At 35.7% G+C, this 22,146-nt stretch overlaps 1 protein-coding gene and 1 long non-coding RNA gene across 4 annotated transcripts in view; one reads left to right on the forward strand and one right to left on the reverse strand.

Moving 5' to 3' along the window:
* Positions 1–221: 221 nt before the first annotated feature.
* The window catches only part of DMXL2 (Dmx-like 2), a 178,277-nt gene continuing 156,352 nt past the window's right edge, over positions 222–22,146 (reverse strand). For 2 of the 3 annotated variants that reach the window (XM_011928620.1, XM_011928619.1), the window contains 14 exons: positions 18,226–18,353; positions 17,603–17,688; positions 16,721–16,922; positions 15,483–15,600; positions 10,939–11,025; positions 10,736–10,857; positions 9,523–9,661; positions 8,520–8,580; positions 8,277–8,404; positions 7,369–7,446; positions 5,904–5,995; positions 4,024–4,076; positions 2,528–2,745; positions 225–1,632 (listed from right to left, as the gene is read on the reverse strand). In XM_011928620.1, coding sequence (XP_011784010.1) covers positions 1,423–1,632; positions 2,528–2,745; positions 4,024–4,076; positions 5,904–5,995; positions 7,369–7,446; positions 8,277–8,404; positions 8,520–8,580; positions 9,523–9,661; positions 10,736–10,857; positions 10,939–11,025; positions 15,483–15,600; positions 16,721–16,922; positions 17,603–17,688; positions 18,226–18,353 — 1,722 coding nt within the window. In that variant the 3' untranslated portion in view covers positions 225–1,422. Of the gene's footprint in view, positions 1,633–2,527; positions 2,746–4,023; positions 4,077–5,903; positions 5,996–7,368; positions 7,447–8,276; positions 8,405–8,519; positions 8,581–9,522; positions 9,662–10,735; positions 10,858–10,938; positions 11,026–11,819; positions 11,883–15,482; positions 15,601–16,720; positions 16,923–17,602; positions 17,689–18,225; positions 18,354–22,146 lie in introns of all 3 variants that reach the window. The other variant, XM_011928618.1, reaches the window with a different exon arrangement.
* Positions 10,136–12,813, forward strand: LOC105502212. The gene is made up of 2 exons (XR_001000298.1): positions 10,136–10,265; positions 12,525–12,813. It is a non-coding gene; the product is annotated as an uncharacterized LOC105502212 (long non-coding RNA).

Below are 22,146 nucleotides of genomic sequence, written 5' to 3' on the forward strand. Positions count from 1 at the left end.
ACATTGTGTGCTTTCTCTGTCTGGCTCTCCACTGTATCCCATTTCCTAGAATGGCTTTGGTATATAAGGTATTCAGTAAATACTTACGAATGAATAAACTGCCTAATGGCTTGCAAAATCTCTAACAGTTAAAACATTTTATCCAATTAAAAATCTCAACTGTCAAAAACAGTATCAAAGAATGCCAGAGCAGTCTATTTAAACAGATCAAACTAAAATAAAACTCTAACAAATAACATTTATTTTTCTTTTACATACATATTTCACAGCCTGAACATCACATCATCTTCAGAGAAAGTTACTTTTATGCCATTGTATTTACTATTTACCACACAGGCATTAAACATTCTCATTAACATAAGACAATTTGCTGGTAAACATTTAAACACACAGACATTAGTTTCAGTATATCAACATAGTTTTGGTCATAACCAAGGAAATACATCAAAGTAATGACAACATTGGCTAATATTTTACAAGCAAATACTTAACTCTGCATAGTTTATACAATAGGTGGCAATAAATAATATCACCAATCTCATCAACTATTAACTGGCCACAAGAAGCCTAACATTCATTTTAATTATGATATGAAATGCTCTATTGGTGTAGTTTCAACATATCCTTAAATGTTGTGGGTGTTTAACTTTGAATACACGAAAAGAAAACGTACTAAACTGGACTAAGAAGGTGTGTTTGGTTAACTACAAATATGTCATGTTCACATAGTACATTCCTAACATGAAGGCAAATATTTAAATAGAAAAACTAGCAGTCCAAAAAATGTAAATGTGCAAATTGTGAGGAAAACATTGCATTTAAATTTGCACTCATTTGCAAGTTACAGTACTAGCTCAGTATAAACACTAACAGGAAAAATATTCAGCAGGAAAGAATGGAAATAACCTCTCCCAGCATAGAACTGGTCACTGCGCACTGCTCCACAGCTAAGAAAGTTTTCCTGGTGGTCTAGAGCTCCTAACACCTTATGATTATCCTTCATTCAACAGAGGAGGAGACTGCAGGCATGCTTCGGTCAGTGGTAAGAACAGGAAGAAAAACCCGAATCAGCAACATTTTCTTCCTTAATTTGGTATAAACGTCCTTTTCATTATTTCAAGTTACTAATTTGCTAATCTCAAATGTTTTCTGAATCAGGTTTGCTAAATGCTGTAAAGAATAGCTATCCTTCATACAATACTAGGTTTTATTTTTTTTTTAGTATGTCAGCATAATAAGGTACATGCACATTCATTCCACCAACCTGTATAGATAATACTCAGCTTGGGTCATATTCGAATTCTACACAGAGATTCTCTGTTTTCAATATGTTAACTGCTTAGACAGCAGAATTGCCTAGTGATTACTGTACTGTGCCTTTTAATTGAAATGGATATAAAAATAAAACCCCAATCTTTAAATCTATAGAATGTCAAGAATTCTGTTAGGGATGTTAAAAGCATTGGGCAAAACCCTGGTTTTCAGCGTGCCATCTGCACCACAGGAGAAGATCCGATTGCCCTGGATGATGTCAATCTGCATGACTCCGGCCCCAATGTTTCGAAATATGGACTGCTTAGCATGTTCACTTTTAAATGAATGAATTAGGCCATGGCCTGTTAATCTCCAAACCTGGTGCAAAACAAAGAGTTAAAAATACATTACGAAAAGACCAAAAGCAAAAACATGGCCCTTCTGCTCCCCTGGTCCAAGTGATCTCACTAAAGCCCAACCTTCCCACCCACTGCCTCTTTCCTAAGAGCTTATCTAAGTGGGAAATAATAACATCACTCCCACGATTCATTTACTGTCCTCCTTTCACATTTTTCTTCATATCCTCTCAGTTTCATATTAACCATATGAAGCCCATCTCTAATTCAATTAACTATTTGAGTTAATTCGGTTAAATGTGTTCCTCATGCTGAGCTAGGCCCTAAGACTATGTAAAAGGTAGTGTGGTACAGACAGTCCCCTACTTACGACGGTGTGACTTAAGACTTTTTGACTTTATGACAGTGTGAAAGCAATACGCATTCAGTATGCCCCTTGGCTTATCCTGAGGTTAGTCTCAATAAACTCACAGTAAGTTAAAAATATTAAGTTGAAAGTATGTTTTTCAACTTAACAATATTTTTAACTTATAATGGGTCTGTCGGGACATACTCCCACTATAAGTCAAGGAGCATCTGCGCTAGCTCACTTAATGGAAACGCCACCTCCGCCACACACAAGAGTACTGAGGGAGAGGGGAGAAGCTTCTAAGAAGCCAAACTAATGTCATCAAAATTTTTCATATATCTTACTCAAAATAGAATGCTTTAAAGCTTTCTAATGACCTAAGTCCAAAGAGTTTGATAATCTCATTGACCATAACAGTTTAGAAAGAACCATACAGAAGCATAGGGAGGCAGTAGAGTTTTGAGACATTTGATATCTCCACGAAGCTTTATTTCAAAGAATGTGGAGTTTTTGTTTTTTCTCTTTCCTATCAGTCTTTAGCACATTCCAACCTCTTGTACTGACTCACCTTTATGTTACCTTCTGCTGAACCTGTAGTAAAATATTCCTCATAGGGATCCAGGGCCAGAGCCTTAATAGCTGAGTCATGGGCCTGGAATGTGTGAATGAGCTGCCTTTGCCTGATGTCAAAAATGCAGACATGTCCTTTCCTACCCCCTGAGATTAGGAGTTGCTGTTTGGGTGCATACTGAAGTACTGTGGCACCATGATCGTGGCATGTGAAACCTGAAGAAGAAAAACATCAGAGACTTTCTCAAAACAATTTCTTATCTTGGTAACTATGATGTCTAAATCCACATTTAAATACAGAAATTACTGATGCATTTTTCATTCTAAGGAACAATTTATTGTTTTGTAAGTCATTGAATTTCTGTAATCATATGATTAAAGAAAAATGTTAAGCAATATCAGAACAAATCTTTTATCCATAATCTCAATATGAAATGAACACAGAGAGAAAAAGAAAGTTTAAACCTTAAGCCCTAAGTGATACTGCCTCATAAAAAGTATACAGAACAGCAGAGACCAAGCTTCTCACAGTTGGTGAGTATTAACCCAACCAAGTGCTGTACCATACATGTTCTCTCATCACAACAACACGATGAGGAAATGTGTGAATGTTTTCAGTTACAAGTTAAGAAATTCATTATCCTTCCCAGGAGTATTTGCATTTTAATATGATTAAGGATTCAAATTAACATGTAGAAAATCTGTAAGCAATGTTAACCACTGTTCACAGAATTCTGCAATAAAATTGAGAAGTAACGACATCTTTCAAAATGCATATCAGTGTATTAAAAGACTGAGAATCTTTCTGTAAAACTACTTCATTTAACCAAACTTACTTGAGCATGGAGCACTTTTTGGGTGGTACTATGTGGAAGACAGAGTTAGGACACTAATTTGGCAAGTACTGTCTTAACGGAATATTTAAATGGCACTGTTTACATTTCTAGTCATTATCATAAGGTTAACCTTTGTTTTATTTTACGGTGAGGGCCAGGTGTGATGGCTCATGCCCCTAATCCCAGTACTTAGGGAGGCAGAGGTGGGAGGATAGCTTGAGCCTAGGAGCTTGAGACCTGTCTGAGCAATACAGTGAAACCTTGCTCTCCACAAAAAGGAAAAAAAAAGACAAAATGTATTTTATGATTAGGTTAAATTCTTTAAAATATGCTCTTTTCTATTAAGCTCAATGAATACTTTGCAACTAATCTCTTAAATAGCCTTGTTAGTAGTACCACTATCCATACCATATTTTCTGAATAGAATACAATATAAAGACTATTTTGGATTTCTGAGACCATATATCTTTAACTCAGCAAGAAAGCCAGATATGCTAATTAACCTTCTAAATTTTTAGTCATTGATTTTAAATATTTCTCCATTTTCAACGTGACAATAAACACTCACTGGATTCACTAATTAAAACCAAGAAAGGGTTCCTTCATGGTGTATTATTCCTTCATGGTATATTTTTAAAAATCATAGACCTTAACTCACCATGAATGAGGCTGTTTCCGGGTGATATTAATGTGTCCCAGAGGCAAACATTTCTTTTAAAGAAACACAATAACAAAAATATATCATAAACAATTGTTCTAAGTCATCACCAGGGACAACCTGTCTTTCAATCAAATATTTTGCTTATTCATTCTTATCTTTTTAGTTCACTCACACCTATAGAGAGTAGTGATTCCCAACTAGGATGGGGGTAGGGACAAACTCCACAGTTCCATCTTACATGGTCCTGCCCGTCTCTGCATCCTCTACCCCATCTCCTTTCCATTACCACTCCAGGAGACTGACATGACTTCCTGAGTATAAGGAATGCTTTTATATCCCCACGTGGTAGCCACTGCAGGGAAACGAGATGTTTTTCCTGGCCACGTGTTGCTAATGAAAACCATGTGAGGTCAAAATAAATGTTGAGAATGATGGGGACAGTGTCAAATGCCTGTTAGTCCCTGAATCCTCATCTCTCACCTTATACAAAAATCAACTCAAGATGGATCAAACTTAAATCTAATACCTGAAACCATAAAAATTCTAGAAGATAACATCGAAAAAACTACTCTAGAAATTCATGACCAAGAACCCAAAGGCAAATGCAACAAAAATAAATAGGACCTAATTAAAATAAAAAGCTTCTGTACAGCAACAGTAAACAGGCAACCCGCAGAGTGGGAGAAAATACAATGCATATATATGACAAGGGACTAATATCTAGAATCTATAAGGAACTTAACAAAAAAACCCATCAAAAGTGAGCAAAGGACAAGAATAGACAATTCTCAAAATACAAATGGGCAACAAACATGAAAAAATGCTCAAAACCACTAATTACCAGGAAAACGCAAATTAAAACTCCAATACGATACCACCTTATTCCTGCAAAAATGGCCATAATTAAAAAACCAAAAAATAAAAGATGTTGGCATGGAGGTGGTGAAAAGGGGACACTTCACTGCTGTGGGAATGTAAACTAGTACAACCACTATGAAAAACAGTATATGGAGATTCCTTAAAGAATTATAAGTGGAACTACCATTCAATCCAGCAATCCCACTACTGGGTATCTACCCAGAAGAAAAAGTCATTATATGAAAAAGACACTTGCACACTCCTGTTTATAGCAGCACAATTCACAACTGCAAAACTACGGAACCAACCTAAATGTCCATCAACCAACAGTGGAAAAAGAAAATATGGTACATATACACCATGGAATACTTCATAAAAAGGAATGAAATAATCATATATGCAGCAACCTGGATGGAGTTAGAGACCATTATTCTAAGTGAAGTAACTCAGGAATGGAAAATCATGTGTCATATGTTCTCACTTATAAGTGGGAGATAAGCTATGAAGATGCAAAGGATCAGAATGATATATACTGGACTCTGGGGACTTGGGAGGGGTGGGAGGAGGGTGAGGGATGAAAGATTACACATTGGGTACAGTGTACACTGCTCAGGTGATTGGTGCACCAAAATCTCAGCAATTGCCATTGAAGAACTTACCCATGTAACCAAACACCACCTATTCCCCCAAACCTCCTACAATAAAATAAAAATGTTGAAAATAGTGACAGTATCAGATGCTTGTTAGTCCTGGAGAAACTAACAGTGTTAACAGTAGTGGTTTTAAAAAGACTGAATAGCTTTAAAATAAAAATTACACATATTAGGAATAATTTTCATTTTTGCTTTTCTCCTTTTGGTAAGAAAAAACACTCTGAAATAAGAATTATGTAACAAAGTTTTTTTTTTTTTTTTTTAATGCCCAGAGTGGAAAAACCCTACCAATAGAAATCCATACTTTTAGCAAGAATACTTCTCTAACATTTTTATATTTCTTGCTTTGCTTTTCTGTCAACCTACCTATTGTCATTGGAGTGTCCAGATGTGGCAACTAGACTTGAAGAGGTAATAAATGCAAAGTCACTTGTGGCTTTACTGTGGCACTGCCAACTCTACGAAAAACAAAGTGCAACTGATGTTATTTTACTATCAGATAAAATTTGATACAGTACTAACATAGTCTGCTAATAACATACTATATGCATGAGCTAAGAACAGTTTTTAAAAACTAAGTCTAGAATAAAAGAATAAGCGATAATACGAGGGTTAACTATGTGTATATTTGGCTACTGTCCAATAATTTTTAATAACTGGAGTTGGTAAAAACAGAATTAAAGGTCATGTTTTTTAGATTATGTAAGAATAGGACATCAAAGTACATGAACCTACCTAAGCCCTGTCAATTTTAGTGCTAATGATCTCAAATACACGTAATAAGCTTTAATAATAAGCCACAAAGGAAATGCTTACAGACCCAACTAGTCTTAGGATGTCAAGGTATGTTAAAATATATAATGCATGCTTTTCTGTCTGGAATTAGAGTGGTGCAGATCTGACTGAAGACAAAAGTATAAATTCAAGATTACTTCCATTTCTGCATAGACAAGGTACAGTCTATAGTGTACTAATTTAAGAGAAATATCTTATACACATAATTAAGAACATATCTATAGTTTAGAAAACTTTTTAAAAGTATTTGGGAGTATGTGGGTAATCTATCTGGTCCCAGGAGGTTCAAGGCTTCCTGAACCTCCCTTCATATATGTGAAGCCTGAAATTTCATACAAGACAGTGTCACCTTCCACCCTCTCCCGTGTTCCCTTCCCCCACCATATCTCCATCAGGTAAAGATCTACTTGTCTCCATCACCAAGTATTTTGTAGTCCAATTTGGATTAATAAAGTTGCTCACTGGGATTGGCTATTTTATAATCTGGTAAGCACAATTCTGGAACAAATTGGAATAGATGTTTGGAACCTGATTCTTGTTTTGAGACGAAGTCTCACTCTGTTGCCCAAGCTGGAGCGCAGTGGCACAATCTCGGCTCACTGCAACCTCCGCCTCCTGGATTCAAGCAATTCTCCTGCCTCAACCTCCCAAGGCGCTGGGAATACAGGCATGAGCCACCGTACCCGGCAGAACCTGATTCTTAATGATAGAATTTTATGGTGTGTATATTAAGAAAATAGAGTTTTCAAAATGGATAAAAGTATAATAAAAAACCCCAAGTTGTACCGTATACAGGGAAAGCCCCAGAAATTTTTAAAATATAATGACTGCCCTTCAAGGTGAAAAGCAAGGGTTTTTGTTTTTCAGGCCATTTCAGTCTAAAACTAGGGTAAGGATGGGTGCTGCTGTTAGGCTGGGATTGCTGAACAAGATCATCCTTTTCCCAGTAGGACCACCAATGAGATTCACTGTTTGAAACAGACTTCATGAACAAAGTGCTGTCTATATGTGCCCTGGAAACATTAGTGATACTTACCATATAAGGTTTAGGATTTGATGCAGTTTGGTTAACTTGCCAGATACTCAGAAAACCCTCTCCATCCGCAACACCACACTGTAAGAACAGTATAACTACTAAACACATGTTCTTAGCATCCACAGCAAAGGTAAAAACATGGAAAGATGATTCACTAAGGCCCTACTAAACAAATATTTTGCCCCTAACTATGTTTCTGTTGTTGTCATTCCCAAAAAGTCCAAGTGCTAAAAAATTCCTTGTCACTTTTTTTTTCTTTGAGATAGGGTTTCACTCTGTTACCCAGGCTGGAGTGCAGTAGTGCAATTATAGCTTACTGTAACCTCAAACTCCTGGGTTCAAGGGATCCTCCAGGCTTAACAACCTTCTGAGTAGCTAGGACTAGGCACATGCCTGGGCTAATTTTTAAAAATTTTGTAGGGATGCGGCCTCCCTTTGTTATCAGGTTGTCTCAAATGCTGGAGTTCAAGCAATCCTCCTGCCTTGGCCTCCTAAAGTGTTGTAATTACAGGTGTGAAGAACTGTGCCTGGCCTTTCCATCACTTCTTAACTGCTTACCTGTTTCACTGTTTTCCTTTAACCTCTTACTGATGAAATTTAGTAAGAAACTAGGTTTCTCTCAAGAACTTGACTGTGCTTATAGGAATCACCAACACACTCAAGAGAGGCAGTTTTTTTACTCTCACAGTATATTTAGTATCTTTAAATAGATGATCAATCCATACTAAATTTTGTAGATTTTTGCTTCTATTGGAAGAAAAGAGAGTATATGAATAGACACCAAGAAACTGCCTGCTCAGTTTAAATCCAGGGTCAATGAATTCATTTTTCGATGCACTTTTATCACTTACTCCTAAATATCCACAATTATTTTCAGATGAATTTAGCAGAAGCCTCCAGAAACTAACCTTGTTGCCTTGTGAATTAAAATATAATCTAGTAACTCTTGCATTGCCAGCTTGACGAAAGCAGACAAGTTGCTGAGGCCGCGTCCATTCAAACATCCGTACACTGCCGTCCTGAGCACCTGTAAGATCTGAAACACAAGAGAAACAGCAGGAAATAGGAAATTAAAGAGTTCCAATATTCTCTATTCTATAAATCAACCTCCAAATGAGGACAGTTACAATTATTAGGTCATAAATACTTACAGTATTGATGGACTGGATGTGAAGTCATTCTCTTAACATTATGTAGATTCCTTTTCATAAGCTTTAAAAGAAAATTTTAAAATTTTTATTTTGTATATTCAGAAGAGATGAGCAAGGATATGCTTCAGGATAAATTCTGACATTTATTCTCTTATACCCTGCTTATTTCTGAGATAAAGCCTGTTATGGATGTTCCGAACCACTACACAGAACAACTGTCTGAAGAGGCTGAGGAAGCAGTCACTTGCTGGTACAGCCCTAGCCTGTGAGGTTACCAAGGAGCTTTATCTCATAATAAAGGAACTCTTCCTCAAGTGCTCCTCCCTGAGGACATTCAGGAGCACCTCCAGATGCTTCAGAGCAGAACAGGAGAATGGGACCCCTCCAGCTACAGTGACAAGAATGTTACTGACGTGCTTTCAAACACTTAGAAGTAGACATGAATTCCCCTTTAACTTTACCATTTTGTATCTGTTTATTCATCTATAAAATGATAATGGAGCATAATAATAGCACCTACCACCTAGGATTGCTGTGAGAAAAAGCATGCATCTAACACTAAGAAAGTCATATGAAGCCAGTGTGCTGGCTCATGCCTGTAATCCTAGCACCTTGGGAGGCTGAAGCGGGTAGATCAGTTAAGCCCAGGAGTTCAAGACCAGCCTGGGCAACATGGTGAAATGCCAAATACAAAAATTAGCCAGGCGTGCTGGCATGCACCTGTAGTCCCAGCTACTTGGGAGGTTGAGACAGAAGGATCAATTGAGCCCAGGAGGTCAAGGCTGCAGTGAGCCGAGATTGCACCACTGCACTCCAGCCTGGGCAACAGAGCTAGACCCTGTCTCCAAATTAAAAAGCCACAATAAATATCAGCTGTCATTACCATGGCCTATCTACTGGTATTTGTCCCTGAACTTTAGGATCATTCCTATGTCAAAGTGATTCCAACTGATTTTTCAGAGAGTCCAAATCCAGAAATGATACCTATAAGTAAGTAACATACCACACTAGCTCCAGTGCTAGTCTGTCCACTGCCCAGCCATGGCAGAGATGAAGGTGGATGCACCTGACTTGCTGAATAGGATGTTGCACTGGGCTGATAAAGAGTTGTAGTGGAACCACGATAATCAACATCATCTGAACTGTGAAAAACATTCATGCGTTACTTTGAAAGTTCCCTTTTCTCTTAACACAAATTCCAACTAAAAAGCTTTTTATGCACCCATAGGACAATCTTTATTTTAAAAACTAAGTAAGTAGCCATGAGAAAAACTTAGGTACAAGTCCTAATCACCAATTTTAATACTGGTTAACTTTTTTCCCTTTTGGCAAAATATAAATTTAGTCTAGTGTTGTTTGGGGACAACTTATTGCTGCACAAGTTGAAACAAATGTTTGTTGCAAAGTATTTAATATAGATTTGTTTTTATCTATGGAAAAAATATATGTTCTCTTCAAGTACAGATATCTCAGTATCAAATTAACACCTTTAAAGAAATTTGAGTTTAAAGATTTCTTGGAGTAAGATATATAAAATGTGAAAGTAATTTTTCTGATGGATTGTATCATAGTACATGGTTATATCTACTTTGAAATGTGATATTAAATCCTACTTATATCACATACAAAAAAATTCAAAACAAGGAGAGAAACTATCATGGCACCATCCTCAAGCACATACAATTTCTAAGAGTCTGGAGAAAAGCAAGAGGGAGGGCAAACCATGAAGGAGAAACCTCAAAATAGGTAAGAATGGCAAAACACTCTTGGTGCCGTGTCCAAAGCTTTCATGAAAAGTGAAGCCGTCTACATTTTTATCTGTTTAAAAAAGGGTATGCTTATTAGGTGGTAAGAAACTCTGCAAAATTACTCAGTAAATATGACTCTGTAATTAACATACTTATGTATACTGTTTTAATTATCCAGGTCAGATTAATTTACTGAGTATCATGAAGCCAAGTGTCAGGGATTATCCTGATTGAAATACTATCCAAAAAAAAATACTATCAATAGTGTAGGGTTTAATGGAAGAAGTGTAATTTATTCGGTTAATGTAGGCAAAGACTTTCATTGGCAGCTAAACCAATTATATTTGTCACCTACTCAAATGAAGAAAGAGATACATGTATACCTTTTGAAATAATTCAAATCATGTGCATAACCATTTAGTGGGTACTTCTTACAGAAAACTATATGTAAAAGTGACTATGAGACACCTTTTGGATTCTCTGTCATATTCTTCTCCGATCCATATATATGACTGACAGGCCAGTAGAGAAGTAACATCAAGTTCTTGAACATCATGTGTTGAAGCCAAAACAATTTCATTACAATTTGCCTATAAAGCAAAGGCAGAGTCAATGATTTAAGCAATTTCACTGAAGAGAAATACATTGTTTATAATGATGATAGCTTTTACCTTATTAACAGAAAATGCCATGATCATATCAGATTCCTTATGAATGACTTTCGCTTTTCCACCTGGATAGCCCAGATCAGCTTCAACCTAGAAAACATTCATCAGCAGTTTTAGTTGTGGCAGCACAGCTCTATTTAGAGTTATGCACATCCCATAAGATTTGAAAGCAGGATAAGAAGAAAATGTAGCAGCAGCAGCGATAAAAAAGGGTAAGAGTAACTGTAACATGTTGAAAACTAGCTTTGGAAAATTTGCTTAAATTCTCTGATGTCCTGTAATCACCCCAATTTCCATTGTGATGGTAAGATACTGATTAATTATAAAAGATGGCTAATATATTTTTATTAGTAATTTATATAGTAATATGTCTCTCTTAGCTCTTCCAAAAGTGCATATTCTGCAATAATAATGTGCATACATTAAGAGGCACAGAGTGGAGTAAAAAGCCATAGAAAAACCACAAAGAAATCACCCTTTGAAGTAAGGGTGATGAGACAGAAATAAGGAAAAGTTGGAAAGAGGGATAATTCGAAAGGAATAAAAGAGACTGACGAGAGGAAGGTGCAATGGCTTAGGGTTTGTGATGGCAAGGAAAGAAAAGGCAGAATCGAGAAGGAAAGATGAAACAGCCATGCTTAAAACAGAAAAAGTGACAGAAGTGAAGATGGAATAGGGAGCAAGAAAGACAAGAACCAAAGGCAAGACAGAGCAAGCCAGATACAGTGAAGCATCTCCTCCCCTGTAACACTGAAGTGGTATGGGAGCACTACGAGTTCTCTGAGTAGTTAGCCAGTTGGGCAGGTCATGGTTAGTATCAGAGATGAGACGTTAGCTCCTTGAACTTTAAAGAATGAGCTAAATACAAGATCTTGGAATACTACCTTGATGTGGCAATCTTCTGCTACGCAGTTTTGGTTGACCTGCTCCACATGTTCTTCTATAGACTAAATACCACCACACCGTCACAAACACAAAACACATGCATGGAATGAAATTATAAAGACAGTGAAACATTTCAAGCTGAAATGGCCACTCCACCACTTAAAGATGATGAAAATGAATTTGCAAAATCAAGAAATTAAACTGAATAAAACAGTCATCAAATAAACACAACACAAAGCCAAGAGAGCAAAATTAATGTGACTATTACATATAAACAAGAACATAAAAGCTATTTCAAAATCAAAATTAGTTATCTGTATACAGTTTTAAGAAATTTAAGTTACATAACTGGTAATCTATAAAATTAAAGCCCACTTATATAAGCAGATGCACAAGATGCTACATGAATTCCTACCCTATAGGGGTGGATTTCAAATATAAATTAAAATATTTATTTCCAAACATAGATTCAAAATACTGATAATTATTTCACTCTTATAAGGAATATGATGAATCACATGATTTTTCTCTAAGTAAATAAATGTTTAATAAAATCAGGCATGGAAAAGAAATCACTCAGTGATTTGCTCCCAGGTTGATGCAGGGTCCTAAGGATGACTGTAATCGGCAGTCATACTTCTGCTCTGCTGTGGAAACTCAGAAGATTTGATCAGAGAAACAAACTCTTCCTCATACCTTTTCAGGTGACTGCCTCCCTTTCATCATGAAGGGCCATTCAAAATTTCTGACCATGCCTCCAGGGACTCCCCTATGGCTGCTGTGGCTGATAAAGATGTATCCAAGAAAACTTCCAAGGAATGGTCAATGTGTGGCACAGCTAACTCAGTGAAAGCCAAATTGCTGAAGAATCTATCTGTCTTAACTAGCCGAATTCACCAATCTGTTTCCCAAAACCTTGTTTTGTGAAATATTTTTCTTTAATATCTTCAGTGAGTAAAAGATCTTATTCTTATACATATATCTATAACTTCATTTCTCAGGGATTTTTTTGAAATGCATCCAGCATTTTTAGGATTAACCTGCCAATTTTATTGGTCAATTTTCTGAATTTGCCAAATTTAGTGATTACCAAAATTCTATTTGACAATTTTAAAGATTTAAGCACTCTTACTGGATTGGGTAGAGTTTTAATAAGTTTTGCATATTTCTGAAGCTAGCGACGAGTTTTTGTCCAGCAGCGTTAACATTTTATTCATAATTTTTTTCTTAATGAAAACACCTTTTTTTCAGATCTGTGCTATTCAAAACAGCAATCACTAACCATACATAACTATTTAGATTAATTGTAACTATTTAGATTAAAATTTAAAATTGTTTCTCAATCACGCTAGCCACACTTCAAGTACTCAGTAACCACATGTGGCTGGTGACTACTATGTTGGACTATGCAGATACAGATTTCCATCATCACAGGAAGTTCTATGGGACAGTACCAGACAAGACAGTAATTCCATTGTTTTAAAATTAAAAGGGTACATGATAAAAATTCTTCCATCCTAACTCCCAGTCGCTTATATAGCACTTTAAGAAACATTCCATTTATCTCTGTCCTACTTCCCTGTTCGTGGGCCCACTGCTGGAAGGAAAATAGAAGAGAACACACAGAGACTAAGGGGCGGAGAGGGGGAGAATTAGTTAAGGAAGAAGCAAACTAGTGGGGAAGGGCAAGACGAGAATGGGAGGGTCCAAGAAACCCAGACACCTGGCTTCCCACAGCACTCTATACTCTGATAAGTCAACCAATCAAGCTGCTATCAACTTTACCAATATTTAAAACATACTTGTGATCAATCTTTAATAATTTGAAGAACAAAACACTCAGAAAATTGATCACTCAATGAACTGGTTTTCTGTGAATAACAGAGCCCCTAATTGACCAGAAATCTTATTAAGACAGGGTCTCACTTTGTTACCCAGGCTGGAGTGCAGTGGTGTTTGATCTCAGCTCACTACAACCTCCACCTCCTGGGCTCAAGCAATCCTCCTGCCTCAGCCCTGCAAGTAGCTAAGATTACAAGCGTACACCATCACACATGGATAATTGTTTTGTATTTTTTGTAGACACGGGGTTTCACCATGTTGCCCAGGCTAGTCTCAAACTCCTGAACTCAGGAGATCCCACGCCTAGTGCTAGGATTACAGGTGTGAGCCACTGTGCCTGGCTAAAATCTTTTATTTCAAATCACTATCTTAGATTCTTATATCTTAGTTTATGGAATTTGGACTCAGAATCACTATAGGAAATGCTATACATAGTGGTTTAAAGGAAAGAGGCAAATAATTTGCCTCTGATTTCCCTAACAAAGCTCACGTCAATAATTTCAATGCCATAAGGGTCTTTTGTTATGAAAAAGCTTATAACTAGGACTCAAAAGGTCTCTCCAGTTTATTCTTCTACTTCCTCATTTAAGTACGTAATTTTTTAATCCACAGAGAAAACAAATGACTGTTCATAAGGGTTGACCACAATTACCATTCAGGTAAGTGGGTAAGTGGGAAAAAGAACAAGTATGGTAGGTTCCACTGCCCTAGGCATGAGAAAAAACTGAGAAGCAGTTTTATACTTTTAATCTTGGGAAACTGAGCCATATGGACTCTCTCTGTTTTCCACTTTTCTAAGTAAAATATAATTCATTTCTTCTCATTGATTGTGTTTGCCAAATCTTTTTTTTTTTTGAGACGGAGTTTGGCTCTTGTTGCCCAGGCTGGAGTGCTTCCCGGGTTCAAGCAATTCTCTTACCTCAGCCTCCCAAGTAGCTGGGATTACAGACATGCACCACCACGCCCAGCTAATCTTTTGTATTTTCAGTAGAGATGGGGTTTCTCCATGTTGGTCAGGCTGGTCACGAACTTCTGACTTCAGGTGATCTGCCTGCCTCAGCCTCCCGAAGTGCTGGGATTACAGACGTGAGCCACCGTGCCTGGCCATGTTTGCCAAATTTTTAATTGCATCAGACGCTCAACTCTGAACACTCTTCAAACTGCTCATTACCTCACTAAATAGCCAAACAGACTGAAATGCTCATATAAAAGGTCCTACTTTTATAAGGAAGAGGTCATCTGCCAATCTCCCAAACTGCTGGTTCTTCTTGAACCATGTCTGCTATTACATTTGTATTAACTTAAAAATAACCATGCAATGCAGAACCTCTGCCTTGCTTTGTAAGAGCAATCTTCCTTCATCTTGTATTTGCTATTTCTGTAGTTTATTCTCTCATAAAAGTATCCTGAATTTGTTGCTTCAAATCTTCATTCTGTTCATTTCTAAGTGCTAAGTAAATAAAATGCCTTTAAAGGGCTATTTTATGTTTTAAACACATATTTGGAGAATATTATAGAGTAAGTTTATGTATTAAATTCCTCAAATCATCCATCACAATGTTTATTACATGTAAAAACCTAATGACAAATATTATAAAGTACCAACTTTCACTTGAATATATGTAATTTATCAAAGTACCTATGTTGTTTCATTGCTATGAAATGAAAATTATAAGGTTTTATCTTAAAACTAGTTCACGGTAGTTTAGTGAACTTTGACTATTACCCAATCAGAAAGAAAATTTCAGAATAAATCGAGCACTGATTTCCTTAGAAATGTTAAAGAAAGATTACAATAGAAAATATTTTTCTCAAAATACCTCACTCTGCTTTCTTTTCTTAGTGAAAATATATCTAATAAATGTCTCTTGAAGGACTTCTTGTTTAACAAGGAAATGCCAAAGTCGTTTGACTGGAAATGCAGAAGAATCCCGGGACCTATTAAAAAAAATTAATATATCACACTATTTTAGTCTATAGAAAATGTTTATATTTGTAGATATTTATTTTTAAAACCTTCACAATCTATTGCAAAGAAGACACAGCATTAAGCTCAACAAAACTGTACAGTTTACTTTTAATTTTTAGTTCTCCTAAAAATCATTTCATCTAGCAACTAATTCTCTAATCACACTGAATGAACCAGTTAAGCTGACAAATTATTATTCTCTTTTTAAAGTATATTTTATGTTGGTTCTCTTGGTTAAAGCATATCGGCAATGACTATAACTCATAGATATCAATTCTAACAGCCTAACAAGCTAAAAAGCTTTGTTCTTTTAACCTTATTTTAATAGTAAATACTATTAATCAGGGTCCACTATCTCAAAAAAAAAAAAAGCATGCTGCTTTTCAAAAGGGACCTAGATGGGCGGGCAGGCAGAAGATAAAAACGTCAGTTAAAAACCTGTGATGTGTTTACTGTTAAATTACTGACAAAAGCCAGAAGCACCTTATTTGCATATACAGATTGTTAGAAAAAAAATTCTGTAAGAGTTCTGACAATAAGAACATAAATATGCCGTGTGCAGTGGCGCATGCCTGTAATCCCAGCACTTTGGGAAGCCAAGCTGGGGGACTGCTTGAGCCCAGGAGTTTGAGACCAGCGTGGGCAACATGGTGAAACCCCGTCTCTACACAAAATACAAAAAAATTAGCCGGGTGCAATGGCACTCGCCACTAGTTCCAGCTACTTGGGAGGCAGAGGTGAAAGGATGGGTTCAGCCCAGGAGGTTGAGGCTGCAGTAAGCTGAGATTGCACCACTGCACTCCATCCTAGGAGACAGAATAAGACCCTGTCTCAAAAAAACAAACAAAAAACACCACACCAGAAATTAATACAATAAATAATTTTTCCTTTATGTAAATGGAATGTCTAGATAATACTGGGAAAAAAATTCTATTCAAATTTCTGATATTTTTCTTAGGGTATTCTACTAAAAATAGGACTGCAGGTTCAAAATTATGAATGTTTTAAAGTATATTGGCATATTTAGCCAAACTGTCTTCCAGAAAAGTTAAGCTATACTCTTTATCAGCATTGTAAGAGCTTTCTTACTTGAACGGGGTATTTTCAGGTTCTAGCATTGCTTTATTTCGAAGAATAGCTGGTCCAGCTCCCACTGAAAGGTCAGTTGGATATGTGTTGATATAGTTAGCGGGTGGACCTTCAAACTGATCCATTTTCTCTTGCAAGATCTGTTCCCAGTTCTCCAAGTTTTTAATCACAGCAATACCTAATGGTGATGTTACAGGCAGCTCTACAAGGTGACAGAACACGTTATTTAATAAAAAATATTGATCATCATCCAAATATTTATAGAATCTGAATTCTGAGACAAAACCTCTGAAAATACAAATAAATCTGGAAATGTTAATGTAATACAGTTTAGATTCTTAATGCTTTCAACAAAACAGAAGTGGGTTTCTGCTCTTTCTCCATCTTCTGTGTAGAGAGTGATTCTTGATATAAACTAAAGTATTAGACTGAAGCCAGGTGTTGTGGCTCACACCTGTAATCTCAGCACTTTCGGAAGCCAAGGCAGGTGGATCGTTTGAGCCCAGGAGTTCAAGACTAGCCTGGGTAACGTGGTGAAACCTTTTCTCTACAAAAAATACAAAAATTAGCCCAGCATGGTGGCACATCTATAGTCCCAGCTACTCAGGAGACTGAGGTGGGAGGATGGCTTGAGCCTAAGAGGCGGAGTTTGCAGGGAGCTGTGATCACACCACTGTACTACAGCCTGGGCAACAGAGCAAGACTCTATCTAAAAAACTAAAAATAAAGTCACAGATTGGAGCCTAAAATAAACAAGACTTTATAAAATATCTAATGCACTGTTTTTAAGTGCCAAAGGACCTTTTATATAGATTCTGTAAAGAGAAACTTGATGGCAATTTATTATATTTAATAACATTAATTTTTAAATTCCAAACTCACCAGAGAATTCCAGTCCAGCAATAGGAAAGAAATTCTTGACATTGTGAAGTGCTAGCTTAACCATTGTCAAATGTAGAAGAGCCCAGCTGTTCAAGAACGAGCAAAAAAGTCTTTAAGTGAAAAATAAAATCATGGGAGACAACAGAGTGGTGTTCCCTGCCTACTGTTTAGCCCACTCTCTAACCCAGAAAAAAAGCTGTCATTGAAATTTACTATGCAAAAATGACAGCTTTGTGGTCACTGAATATAAAAAACTTGCAATACTATATTACACTTGCTGAAAATTACCTCATGGAAAAAGATTTACCACATAGTCACATGGAACCTAATAGTATACCAATAAATTATATATTAAATTCTAATAGTATACCATGAGTTACATATTTTTTCCTCACTAAAAATGCTTGTGTTTGCATTCTCCATGAAAGCTAGTCTTTGGAGGTGGAGAAAATATTATGGAGAAATTGACCTCAAAGGTGCAGAATTTGTTACCTGGAAACATAAGTCATTTCTTATATAAATTCAGGATAATAATGTTATTTAAAATTAATAACATTGGGATTTTCTACAAAAAGAAAAGCCAAAAAAAAAAAAAAGAGAAAGAAAAGAAAAGTCTTATTTACCTATAGGAATTTGGATCTTGGTGCTCCTGTATTTGTGTATCTGAAAAAAAGGCATCATCTTCTTCATCACTATGAATGCTTTCATCAGAATCATATATAACACCACTATCAGACAAAGGAAGAAATGGCTGCAATAAAAGATAAAGTTTCTTTTTAAAGATTATAATTTTATAAACATATAAAATATATTTTAACTATATAATTTATGTATTATACATTTAATACAGAAAATGTTTTTAGTATATAATTATTTTTGTTCTAACATAAAAGTAAACATTTTAAATGGTGTTGGCATAAGTAAAAATTTTCTTTTGCAGATGATGCTACATTTACAAAAGTCAAGATGACTAGGTAAAACTCTCAGACTCAGTAACTGAATAGCTAGATATGAAATGTGTTTAAAATCAATAGTTTTCTTCTTATAGATCAGCAATAAAAAAGTTAGAAAAGTCTAAAGAAATACAAAAGGACAACTGTGAAAGCTGTGAGACAGCTTTGTGAAGGAAATTATAAACCTTTATAAAATTATATGACGGGAAGGAGTGAAATGTGTAAAAACTGTAATTCTTTATAAGTTAATTTACATAGGCTTTAAATAATTTCAATAAAAATCCCCCTGGGAATTTCTCTTCCTATTTTGGAACTTTAAAATGATTCTGAAGTTCTTAGAGAAGAAAAGATAGATGAGATCAGCTGGGAAATTTTTTTTTAATAAAAAAATCCCATTTTTTTTTAGTGGATATTTAAGTAAGAAAAATGTAGTCTAGCAATTGATTGATACAAAGATATAATACAAAAATCATATATGTATAAGAATTTAATCTGATAAAGATAACATCTTAAGTCAGTGGGAAAAAAGGAAGGATTATTTAATGAATAATAATGGAACAACTAGTTAGCTAAGTGTGGGGATGGGAGATGAAGTCTGATCCAGTCTGTTCCTCACTTTATTCTAGATAAATAAGAGAATTAAAAGTTAAGGAGGAGGAGAAAGAAAAAGAACAGGAGGAAACAGAGAAGAAAGATAAAATAAATGTAAACATTTATTAGTGGAAAAGACTTCTGCTTAAAAATAATGTAATCAATAAGGAAATGTATGGATAGATCTAAGTTTTAAACTTTTTAAAATTTTTGTGCATGGTAAACTTTTTAAACTTCAAATGCATAATAAACAAAATTTTAAAGCAAATAAACTAGAAAAAGTTTAACAAGATAAATTAATATCCCTAGATAAAATAAAGTATCCATAAAAAGGAAAAATGCCATAATCTCAATAGATAATTTAGGTAAGAATATGAACAGTCAATACCTCAAACTGGAAAATCAAAAGGCAATAAGATCATTAAAATTTTAATGTCACTAACAGAAAATAAAAATCATTTAATCTATCAAATTAACAAAAATGAAAAAGGAATACTTAATGCTAATAAGGGAGTAAAGTCAGATGCATCCTCTCACTATTCTCAAGAGAGTACAAATTAGTAATGTGGAAAATAATCTGGCAATACGTATTAAAAGCCTTATTTAAGTTTATGACCTTTGACCTAGTATTTCTTTTTTTTGAGACGGAGTCTCTCTCTGTCACCCAGGCTGGAGTGCAGTGGTGCAATCTCGGCTCACTGCCAGTTCCGCCTCCCAGGTTCACACTATTCTCCTGCCTCAGCCTCCTGAGTTGCTGGGACTACAGGTGCCCGCCACCACGCCCGGCTAATTTTTTGTATTTTTAATAGAGATGGGGTTTCACCGTGTTAGCCAGGATGGTCTTGATCTCCTGACCTCGTGATCCATCCACCTCGGCCTCCCAAAGTGTTGGGATTACAGGCGTGAGCCACCACACCAGCCTGACCTAGTACTTCTTAAGGAAATAATCTGCTCATGAACAAGACGTATCTTAAAAGATACTGTTCTTGGCATTATAAACATCAAATCGCTAATTAGGTAAACTATAGTGTATTCATCAAAGTGAAAAGTTACATGGTCACTATAATTGAGGCTTATCTAGAAGCAATGATCAACCAAGCAAGAGTGAGCACCCCAGCATCTGACTGTAATTTCTAAATATAATTTCAGGAAGGAACAAAAAGGAACCAGGTTATTTAAAAAAAAAAAAAAATGATTGTTCTCAGTCACGGGCAGGAAATATACATGATTAGCCTAGAATAAAACTAGAAAGCAGGCAAACTCAAACACTAGTGGAATAATCTCAAAAAGATTTGGAGCCAACTATAGAAGAGGCTCTCACTGGCAAAGATGGATAATCTGAGGCCCCATGAGAAAAATAACTGCAATGGATTAAAACATATAAAATATGTTTAAATCTATAAGCTCATAACAAAACTGAAAGCAAAACAAAACTCACTGGCCTTCTCTGAAGGATGCTTGGGAATCAACTCATCATTTTGAAAACTGGTACACAAAAGCAAAGAATAAAGCATTTATCATGTCTTTCCAACTCAAAATGTACTTCAGGGTAACTGAATAGGTTGATGAAGAGACATTCCAGCAAATAGATGAAAAATGAATGACAGGATTGTATCATCATAATTTAAAACTTTCACTGAAATAATAAATGTAGGCAAAGATCAACTAAAATCATAAAAAGCTTCCTGACAGAAATATACAAAACCACCGACGAAGTTAATCCTGCACTCCCTCTTCCTATCCCATCAGAATGAAATTGGATTTAACTTTCACTTTACAAGATTCAAAGGAACAAAATACGGTGATGCCATCAGCAAAATCCGTTGAAAAATTCTAAACGTCAAAATTCTTTCAGGGCAAACAAAGAGGGTAGGAGTTAAGTTTAAAAAAAAAAAAGAGAGAGAGACAGAGGTGGAGCCTATAGATTAAAAGAGACTGAAGATGTAGCAACCACTTGCAAGGTATGAATCGTATTTTAGATCCTGATTTGAACAAATCAACTATATAAAAACGTTTAAGATGCAATTGGTGAAATGTGAATACTGTCTGAATATGTGATAATATTAAAGAATTGTGAGTGTGCTTCGGTGGGTGTAACATTAGTGTAGATCTGTTTAAAATCCTCTTTTTTTCAAAAATAAATACTGAAATATTTTTGAATGAAATTTCATGTCTGGATTTGCTTCCAAACAATCTTAAGTAGTGGAGTGAGGTATAAATGAAACCAGACTGTCCATGAGTAGGTAATTTTTGAAGCTACATGATGGTAGATGAAAGATTCATATGCCATTACCTCTCCTTTTGTGCATGTTGGAAGTTTTCTACACTAAAGCTTTTAAAATGATAGCTATCTAAGTTTTTAATGGTATAAAAACTGTTTACCTTGTTAATGTTAACAGAAAAAAACTACATATACTGATCCAATTATATACCTTTTTTAATCTGAGGAAAAAAGATTAGAAGTAAATTGGCCAAAATGGAAACAGTTATCTTTGCATAGATGAGTGCTATATCCCTTCTTTATAATATTTTGCATTTTCCAAATTTTCAAAATATATATCAGGAGGAAACATTTTTGAAAAACAAAAATTAATTGAGCACATTACCATTTACAAATCTTAATGTTGTTATCACTCACATTAATGATGCAATGAGCTTTCATTCATGGCAAATAAAAAGTTTGAAAAGGTAGGAGTGGGAACTGCCTATACATTTTTAAGAGTACTTTATTACTTCCCTGGTTTATTAGCTAAATACAATTATGTACAACTCAATTGGCAGCCTTAAGGGATAGGCCAGCATGACTCTGGAAGTATAACTCGGACCCTGATAGAGTGTAAACCTGGAAATCTGCACTCACAATGTGCCCAATCCCGTAGTTCTCAAACTTTAGCACACATTAGAACCATCTGGAGAGCTTTTTAAGACACAGATTGTTGGTTCTCACTCCCAGAGTTTCTGATTGAGGGGTCTGAGGGAGGACCCAAGAATTTGCATTTC

The sequence above is a fragment of the Colobus angolensis genome, unplaced genomic scaffold (genome assembly GCF_000951035.1).
Source record: "Colobus angolensis palliatus isolate OR3802 unplaced genomic scaffold, Cang.pa_1.0 Scaffold78, whole genome shotgun sequence".
NCBI classification, from domain to species: domain Eukaryota; kingdom Metazoa; phylum Chordata; class Mammalia; order Primates; family Cercopithecidae; genus Colobus; species Colobus angolensis.